The 10871-nt window shown below is 31.7% G+C and overlaps 1 protein-coding gene across 1 annotated transcript in view; it reads left to right on the top strand.

The window, feature by feature from the left end:
- Positions 1–10601, top strand: part of LOC126885965 (E3 UFM1-protein ligase 1 homolog) — a 33414-nt gene extending 22813 nt beyond the window's left edge. The window contains exons 5-6 of the mRNA XM_050652803.1: positions 1789–2313; positions 10276–10601. Coding sequence (XP_050508760.1) covers positions 1789–2313; positions 10276–10403 — 653 coding nt within the window. The 3' untranslated portion in view covers positions 10404–10601. The remainder of the gene's footprint in view (positions 1–1788; positions 2314–10275) is intronic.
- Positions 10602–10871: the final 270 nt, after the last annotated feature.

Consider the following 10871-nt stretch of genomic DNA (forward strand, 5'->3'; position numbering starts at 1 on the left):
CGCGCATACGCGTTTATTGAGCGTATGCACGCTAATGGTGAATATAAAATTCTTAATTTTATGTCAAAAAATCCGCAATAAGTATCTCTTAAAACCCACCAAATTTCATTGGCATATCTCAACCAGTTTTAAAGCAATAAAATAAATCGTCAGTTTGTAAGAAAAAATTCAACATCCCGTATCTCTGAAACGAAACATTTGCAGACATACGTTTATAAAGCAAACTTTCATTATTTTTTATGCAGAATTATCCCTTAAAGTTTGTCGCACTTATTTAGAAACACCGTGTATTGATGAAGAACATGTCTAGTTGTTAAAGTACCTAACTTTTTTATTATCCAACATAAACGAATGAATAAAAAAACAGAATGTTAAGAAAACCTGAGGCTATAGTTGGGTTTTAATTTCAGTATTTTATAAATGCTAGAATATTCCACAGGGTGATGCGAACTTTGAGAAAAAAACACAGTTTGATTGGTACACCCGGTATACAATGAAAATTTACCTGTTTAGCAACAATATTATTACAGTGGTATTGTCAAAGAATCAGGCTATAACATGTTCAAAAAATCACTTAAACCGGCCATCAGGTTTAGGAAATATAAGACATCAAAAATGACCAAATTTTTAAGTGGGCCGATTTCTATGCACGTAAGTTTATATGCTAACACATATAATTATTTATATCTAATTACTTTGTACAATTTATTTAACATGTATCAATATCCGCGCGCCTAACATCTATATATAATATTATAACTAAGTCAGTTCCACATAAATTCTCTCTTATATACCAGTACTTTTTTTTTTGTTTTGTGTTATGAGAATACCAGTACGGTTATGTTTCGAAAATCCCATCGACTGCCGTGGAAGCAGACAGCCTTTTTCGAATCCACTAGAATGTGCGAATATTAATAAATTAAACAAAAATGTTTTTTAATTTATTAATATATTGTATTTTCACAACGACGTCCGATGTGGACGTCGAAACGTTAATAAAATAAATTTTTTAGTTAAATTGTGGCTTATTTCCCATTTAGAATAGTTAATCACATAAGCATAATCGGAATGATACCAAATAGAGCAGTAAGGACGACGAGAGACGGGGAAAAGTGATACAAGTTCAAATTTTTCATAAAGTCTACTTGCATAGCCTCTTTGAAAAAGGGGTAGACCCCGAAACACGGTGTCAGAGGATGGCAAGAGACTCGAATTGAATCAAAACGAAAACGATTATTTTCTTTTCTTTTTCATAAATTGAGTTATCAACACTACGATATTAATAATACTCGTCTTTGTCTGGGAACCCAAAAGCCAGCATTTCAACTATTCCTTTATTTAACTGAAATATTATATTTATTTTTTATAAATATAAAACCAAATAAACTTTATTGATAAATAAATAAAATTTTATTAATTTTTAAATGAAAATAAACCAATAAACTGTCACTGTCATTGAAAATTATAAATGTCAAAATTCATGTAATCAAAGACATTCTGTATTCTTTATTCTTGTTTAACTTATTGTGATTTCTATGGAAAAGCGGCTTAATTTTGCGATACTAGTTTCTGTGAGTTAAAAAGAGACCTAGTATAAAAAGTAATTCGTGAATAATTTCATACATGGGAACAGTTAGAGTGGAAGTACTATATTATTCTATACGTCATTGGTGTCAATTAATAAACATCTAGAATGTAGAGGTTAAATTAACTGCGTATTTTTTAATATAATTTTTTTGAAAATACACAAAATTAAAATAATTATTACTAATATCTTATTTTTTTTAGGTTTAAAACTTTTTCCAGCTGATTTGCAATCACAGCTAGTGAAGTATCTTCTAAAATCCCTTTGCACGGATATCGTTACGGAAATCTTGAATTATGTGTCAGCAGAAGAGAACCTGAACTCCTTAACAGATAATTTCAACCAAGATCAGAGAATAAAATTTGTAAACGAATTACCCAAGGAATATCAAGAATCTCTTTATTCGGTCGTTAAAACTTTGTCTGGACAGAGCATTGATGACTTTTTGACAACGGCTGAGAGTGCGTTGGTATCTTGCAGTATGATTTTGAAGAAAATCGACAAGAAGAAAGATCGTATTACTGTGCTTAATCACAAACATCAACTTTTGGACGAACTAAACAAATCTGAAGATTTAGCTTTAATTCTACATCTAGCTACGGTTGCTATTTTTACGGCTGCTACACAAACGATGCTGCATTGTAGCGGTAGGCATGTTGCGGGGGTGCTGTCATTTTTAAAGCAATATTTGACAGAAGAGCAGACCTCAGAACTTACTTCATATCATGGTAAATATTTTTTTAATTAATTTTAAATAAATATTTTTTTAAATGTTGAATGGGTTGCATATGCGAGTTCATTTTGAATGAAGTAAAAGACAGACTTACTCGCAATCATTTATTGTTAACTTCCGACGACCGGTTTTGCTCTCTATAATATGCAGAGCGTCTTCAGGTCAACGATTACAAGTAAACTAAATGCTACAAATAAAAACCAGAGTTAGAACAATGTATGGTTGTAAAAAGATCCATAAGATCAAGCCAATATTTAATATACATTAAAACCCAGACAAATACGTACAGTATAAATCAAAGAAAAATGGAACATAGCTTTTTAAGACACAGTGTTTGAACTGCATTTGAGATAGTAGACCAACATAAAAGTTCCAGACATTAAAACCAGAAATCATAGCAACATTAACATTGGCATGTAGAAAATATCTTTGAACCAGAACCTCCTACTTCTATCTCTCTTTTTAGGAGTTTACTAAAATAGCGAGCCCAGCCGAATGAGCCGAAAGTAGATAATCGGACTTGAGGGTCCGCACCGCGCCAAGGAATAGAACCGAACCGAACCCACTACATGCACAGACAAGGCGATTGCAGATCCTTCTATTAGCTTTCTATGCATACGCGGTACGAATGGGTTATTATTTTTATAAGTTTATGGACATGATACTATAAATAACGTTATTTATACTATCATGTTTATGGATATGTATTTAAAACATATCATTTAACCTAAAATATTTATTTTAATATTTATAGTGCTAAATATTTCATGTGTACCTATTTATGGATAATGATTGGCATTATACATAATATTATGTATATTTTTCTAAAGCTATTTCTTTTTGTCGTTTTTTGTAATTTATTATTCTAAATGGGAAATAAGCCACAATTTAACTTAAAAAATGATTTTGTTAACGTTTCAACTTCCACTTCGAAAGTATTAATAAATTAAACAAAAATGTTGTTGCTTAGTAAAAAAAATTCTTCTAATAATATAATTTAATCTAACTCATTCATATCGGCCATTATTAGAAGATTTTTTTTACTAAACAACAACATTTTTGTTTAATTTATTAATATTTTGTATTTTGACAACGACGTTCGAAATAAAAGTTAATAAAATCATTTTTTAAGTTAAATTGTGGCTTATTTCGCATTTAGAATAATAAATTACATAAACGCCACAAAGAAATAGCTTCAGACAATGTTTTAGGTGAAAAAATATGTTTTAAATACATATCCATAAACTTATAAAAAAAATAATCTATTCGTACCGCGTATGCATAGAAAGCTAGCTAGAAGGTTCTGCAATCGCCTTCTGCGTGTAGTCAGGTCGGTTCGGTTCTATCCCCACCCACTCTTCTATGGGTTCTATTCCTTGGCCCTTAAATAGGAACCGGTCCTATAATAATCCTTATACCTGTTTCTGACCTAGAGGTGGGCTAAACTAAATATTTGCAATCAAATGTAACTGATCGTAATTTTTATCTGTGATTGTGATTTAACAGAGCAACAAAATAGTCGTATTTTAAACTCCTAATTAAAAATGTTGTCATTATGGACCATCGTAAAATTCAACAAGTGTTATTATTTTGTCTAGGTCATGATTATAAAATTAGATTTGCTAGAATGCATAAAAAAAATTTTATTTAAAAAGTAGTTTTTTGTAATGAAAATAATATTGCATTAATAAATAATTTGATGTTTTTTTTTCATTGTCTTAATTGTTAATAGAAAATCTAACAAGAGCATAGTCGCCAAATTTCGGGCCAATGCTTTCTCAATGCATTCATTTTTTTCGACTTTAGAGAAAATTAATAAGTATTTTTGAAAAATTTAAACGCGGAATGAAAGATTACATAATTATCGAGGGCCGAAAGTCCATTAGAATAAAAAAAGTGTCATTTGAATGATATATTTGAAATTAAAAATCACACTCAATTTTCTCTTCTTTTCACCCCTGTAACTTATTAAAATACACATTAAAGAAGTTTTCAGGGACTTTCGGCACTCGGTGATAATGTAATCTTTTATTCTGCGTTTAAATTTTTCAAAAATACTTACTAGTTTTCTTAGGATTCGAAAGATATAAATGCATTTAAAAAGCATTGGCCCGAAGTTTTGCGCCTACCCTCTTAAAAACTAAATACAAAGTAAACTTTAAATACCAGTATTTGCTACAAATACTTATTAGTTACTATTTGTTACTTTTAAATTAAAATTTCAGAATAGCAACCTATTAACCTTTTTATAATTAACTCGAGTTCTTCAATCAGAAATAATTAGACCAGCTTTGGAAAATAACCGTTCGCAAGGCACTGATGTTCCAATGACACTAAGGCGTTCTTAAGCTACTTGTGCGTGATAAGGAAAAATATATTTTTTTCTCTCCACCATTTTAACGAATCTTTATTTTCTTTGCAACCGATCGCATTCTCTAAATCTTTGCATTTCTATTATTGCCCTGCTTGTCGTAGTGCCTCGTGGCTGATCCTGCGATCCCATAATATCATCCGGATCTGCAGATGTTTTCTCATGGTCTAATAAAATTTGAGTCGTAAATCCTTTATCTTTTTTTCCATTCCAAGTTTTTCTGCAATAAGAGCGATTCTATTTTCTGTGCTATTTCCGAATTTGTTGGATCTTTAAAAGGAATTAGTTGAAACCTTATTGGGCCAAGAAAAGTTGAAATCGACAGTTTATCGACTGTTTAATAAAACTCCACTCATACATTGTTGAACTAGTGTTTACGTACATATTTGTTATGCATATAATAGCCTTAACAATTTCTTCTAGCTGAATAAATCTTTTCAACATATAAAATGTCGAATTACAACGTGTGGAAACATCTTGCAGTAATTTGAGAGGATTCCCATTTCCTGGATTTTTTTAAAATCTAAAAGTTTAGCAGTTGCTTGTAGAACTCTTTTTAAAGTGGCTTATGGTATTTTTTATTTTGGTTAAATTTTTAATGATTTCCTCATATCACTTTTGATAACAACATCTGAGGTGGAAGTCGAAACGTCAATAAAATCATTTTTTAAGTTAAATTGTGGCTGATTTCCTCATCCTTTAAGCCATCGTTCACAATAAAGTTTATTTATTGTGTGTGCAAAGCATCCAAAATGTTTCATTTTCATATCATTTTCTAAGTTTTATAAGACAGCTTTATCTTACAAATATTGCATGATGCATAATAATCATCCACTTCTATAAAAATGTTCCATAAACTACTAAATTTTTCTATTTTTGTTTGGCACTAGTGGCATGGTATGCGTTCTAATAGCAAACCCAATTTTATAATAGTGACACCTAAACAGAATAATAACACGTGTAGAATTTTACGATGGTCCATAGTGGTAACACTTTTTATTAGGAGTTTAACATACGAATATTTCGTTGCTCTGTTAAATCACAATTGAATCGGTCATTGCGAAAACAATCTAAGTCCATATTTTGGGTAAAATGACGACGCTTTTCAACGCCATGAAATTTACATTTAAACATATAAACATTTAAACTTTTTTTTGCCTTTCAGAAAGATTCATTTATAACCCATAATACTTATATAAAATATAGTTTTATCTCGGAATATCCAGCTATTAATGCAAATATTTTTACGTTTCCTGAAAAATTTACACATTGTAACATGTATTGTTTTCGCAATGACCGATTCAATTACAGACAAAAATTACAATGAATAAAATATCACTGTATCGTAATTTAGCCCACCTCTAGACTCGTTCGGCTGATTTAAAACAGACTGAAATGGTAAATGTACGTGGGCTTTTGCATTTGCGTAGCTTAGTTCAGAATCCAGCAGTCGACTGAAGTATTGGACTTGTATAATATAATAATTATTTGAAAATATTTTGTTGGCCAACCGCCTAGAGCCGAAATACATGTATTGGCTATGATCCCTGTAAAGCTCGCTGTACCTGTATGCACGCACACATACTGGCAATAACAAACGTTCTTATGCCTGCCAACATATGCAAATGTATGCAGTCTGTGATTATGCAATGTTCACGTGTTGTACTTACATGCCGCTACAAGGGGTTATTTCTATAGTCTTCAATAACATGGTTTATCGCTCAAATTATAATAATGGGGATTTGATTGGATAGACGGAAAATGTTGCATAGGTTAACAGGTATATGGGCAAGTTATTTGCGAAAAACCGTTTGAAAATGTGTTTTTTGAAAAATGAACATATTCACTCGCAAACAAATACTCAAAAATTATTGACTTGTGAAAAAACTCTATAGAACAAAAGTTATTAGTCAGTTTATCCACTTCCGGACTTATTTTTAACGTATGTTTTTAACCCTCCGAGAAGGAGTGGTACCTACTTATCCCCAGGGCAAAAGCACACATCGGCACAATATCTTTTATTTGACATGTTAGTTATGTGTATGCCAAATATCATGTCAATCCAAATCCAAACAGTTCTATAAAATTCGGAAGTTTTGCAATATTTTACCGTGAGTGACTGTACCGGGTGTCTCAATAAGAATGGCTCTCGGCCATATCTCACGAACCGTTTATAGTACAGCTTTGAGAAAAAAATATTTATAACAAAAGTTGCCTCGGGAAAAGCCTGGAAATTATTTTCATAATTGTAGGTTCACCGCTAGAAGGCGTAATTGAATATCAAAAATTAAAAAATCAAATAGGCACATTGTTTATGTTCCTTTCAGAGTTGTGACTGCATAGCTTCACTGAGGAGGCATGAGGATGCTGAAATAGCTATATGGAGATGGTGGTCCAACTCTGAATCGAATATAAACAAAAACTGCCTTTATTTTTTCCATTTTTACTCAGTTTTGAGTATTTAGAAACTGTCTTTCGGTCCTTTTCCTAGACGAAGAGAAGGTAAATGCGTGGCCTAAGTGTCCTCTATTTGCTTTCTCCTATTTTCGTTATCTCTGTGATTATATATTGTAAAATCCGGAGATACGGGATGCAGCCAGAAAGCAGTTTATTAACGAAAAGTCTTAGATTTAAAATATTGTTTATTATGTTTTTATTTCAATTATTCTAATTGTTTAAAAAGTAGTAAACTTTGTATCTAGGGCTTTTCTAGATACCATGACGGGACCTGCCCATAGGTCGGATAATCAAAAAGTCGGTTAAACCGAAAATCTTTAAAACCACCATCAGAAAGACATTCCATATGTAACTCTATTAAAAATATATATATTTTATGATCTATAAACAAAAAAGTAGTATGTAAATATAGTCCGTCCGCTATAACTTTTCCCATGGGTCACGATTCATTTTCAAACAAATTAAGTCAAAACATAAAGTGAAACGAACGTCGATGTGTACAGTAAAACCTCGATATAACGGACCTCTTTTTAACGGACTTCGGATATAACGGACAAGAAAATCCGGTCAAATGAAGACCACAGGAAAATAACTTGATAAGTCACATTTTTGGTTTCGTTTAGGACAACATTTTTAAAGTTTAAAACTCTGTGATTATGTTAAAATACATCTTACAATCAATTAGAAAAAAAATTGATATATTTGTTGATGCTTTACGTTTTAGTTTTTTAAAATTACATATTATATATTGCATATTAATTACCTGGACTTATCAACGTTTTCCCCTGTTTGAAATGGACATGTCAAGTTCTTTTCCTGTATAGGGTTTCTTTAAACACTGATATCTTTTAACTTATCAAGTTATTACTCTGTATTGTGTTACTCTTAGAAACGATGTAATTAAAGCTACAAAGTGGTATTAAAAACGAGACTTATCAAGTTCTTTTCCTGTGGTCTTCAAATGTGAAAAAAGATTAAAAACGTCTCTGTATTTTACAAAGAATTTCAATAAACTTTTTATTATAGCATAATGTGGACACATTTCGAATCATAAAAAAACAACAAAAATATCAAAAGTGCAAACAGAACTTCAAAAAAAAAGTTTTGTGATTTATTTTAAACCTATTTTTATATAACGGACTTTCGCCTTTAACGGACACCCCGTCCCCCCAATTAGTCCGTTATATCGAGGTTTTACTGTATATACATATGTAATTAACAATATCACTCAAGACAAATTATGAAACTTGTATGACCTCTAATCTAAAAATAGTATCATCCAAAAAGGAGTAGGGTCGGTCGGTTAAGCCGACGCACGGTCGGTTAAGAGGGCGTCTACTGTATGCATTTTTAATCCTGTATTACAAAATTAGAACAAATTAGCAACAGAATAGCGAAAACCGCATGTCGATACCTTTTTTCTATCTCGAGATATCTTAAGAAACGTGTAAATTTTAAACCTAACCGTTACTGTCACCGGTAAACGAAGTTAAGGAGAGGTAGTGTGCTGTGGAAAAAACAAAGAAACATTTTCCAGATCTCAACGTATATAATTAATTAAAACAACAATCAGACAAACAACACTATAAAATATAACAAAGAAATAAAAACAACTACTTAGTGACGACTCAAATGTTCAAATTATTGCCCATCATATTTGATTCAAGCCTTTACTCATTCAAGAGTAAATTGAATAGCAGTCTTAATTTCTGCTCTCGAAATGCTTTGAATAGGGTTTCGTATTCTCTGGATCATTTTTTCTCGAGTAGGCCTACCTGCAAAAACAAGGTCTTTAATCCGTCCCCATACCTAAATAAAAGTGAAATACCAAACCGTCCCCACACCAAACAGTTAAATTTGGTGATAGTCAGATAATTGGACCCTTTCTTTTCGATAATGCTATTATTGGTGAACGCTATCAACTTTTTTTAAGGAATGAATTGCCTCTTCTTCTGGAAGATGTATCGCTAGCAGTTTGTAGGTTCATGTTGTTTCAGCACGATGGTTGTTCCGCGCGTTTTTCCAGAGTAGTAAGAGATTTTTTAGATGAGTCATTCGCTGATAGATGGATAGGATGTGGAAGCCTATTTTTTGGCTAGGCAGATCACCAGATTTAACTGTTTTAGACTTTTATTTATGGGGGCGGATTAAAGACCTTGTTTTTGCCGATAGGCCCCCTACTCGAGAAAACATAATCCAGAGAGTGAGAAACGCCATGCAAAGCATTGCGATAGCAGAAATTGAGACTGCTTTTCAATATATACTCTTAAAGAGTATATACTTGCATCGAAAATTATGGGCCATAATTTGAACATTTAAGTCATCACTAAGTAGTAGTTTTTATTTCTTTGTTATATTTTATAGTTTTGTTTGTCCTATTGTTGTTTTAGTTAATACACGTTGACATCTAAAAAATGTTTCTTTGTTTTTTCCACAACACACTACCTTTCCTTAACTTCGTTTACCGGTGACAGTTACAGTTATGTTTAGAATTTACACGTAAGATATTTCGAGATAGAAAAAAGGTATCGACATGCGGTTTTCGCTATTCTGTTGCTAATTTGATCTAATTTTGTAATACAGGATTAAAAATGCATCCTTGTATTTAATATTTTCCAAAGGAAACGTAGATTTCTAAAAATAATTAAATAACGCCTCTTAGCTGCCATATTACTTTATACATTGTTTCGAAATTATAACTCTTACATTGACGAAAAAGAGCTGTTTCAACAAGACAAAATTCGATTTAGCAGAACCGGACTTACAGCCATTTTTTCAGAACAAGGTTCCCACTCACCCCCACATCTTATTTGCAAAGGTAGACTTAAACTTGTGAAATCAAATATGCGCAGAATTGTATGAAGAATACGATGATCGGATTTCCAGTGCCCTTTCGTTAGGCAAATTTTGTAAAACTTTGATTTTTAAATTTTTGATAGTCAATTACGCCCTCTAGCGGTGAACCTACAAATTATGAAAATAATTTCCAGGCTTTTCCCGAGGCAACTTTTGTTATAAATATTTTTTTCTAAAAGTTGTACTACAAACGGTTCCTGAGATATGGCCGAGAGCCATTCTTATTGGGACACCCGGTACAATAAAATGAATAATGTTCCAATTTTTTTTCAGATTTTGTAACCTTAATGTTGAGCGAAGGATCGGAAGCAGAAAACGCAAAGGAAAAGCTAAAAGAAAAAGTTCCTGTAGTCAAAAAGATAGCGAATGAGTATAAAAAACCCGGCAGTGAAAAATCATAAAAATGAATTAATAATGTAAAGTTGAAGGTACCTGCTTGGTAAATTTATCAAGATGTTCAACTTTCTGTGATATGCCACTCTATATTATTAAAAAAAGGCAATTTTTGACGGAAATGACAGATTTTTTCAGTCGGTGTCTAATATAAAAATGTATATAAAAGTAACGGAGATATAATGTAATATACATCGTTGTTTTAAGTTCTGTGTTTTCTTTATTATGCAAACCTTAATCCTAGAGCCATAAGATGTGCCCGGTGTGGCCTAATTATTCTATTATAAATAATAGATATATTAATTTCTGTAAAATTCTTTGAAAAATAATTGTTACAAATCTTTGTAACATATCGATAATTATAATTATTTGCTTATACGATCTCAATAGGTATCTATACTCCTTCTCAGAGGCATCTTTCAGTGCGTCACAGTTTTTCGATTTCTTTCTAACGCATTAAGTTAGAAGTGACAGAA

This window comes from Diabrotica virgifera, chromosome 6 (assembly GCF_917563875.1).
Source record: "Diabrotica virgifera virgifera chromosome 6, PGI_DIABVI_V3a".
Classification (NCBI taxonomy): domain Eukaryota; kingdom Metazoa; phylum Arthropoda; class Insecta; order Coleoptera; family Chrysomelidae; genus Diabrotica; species Diabrotica virgifera.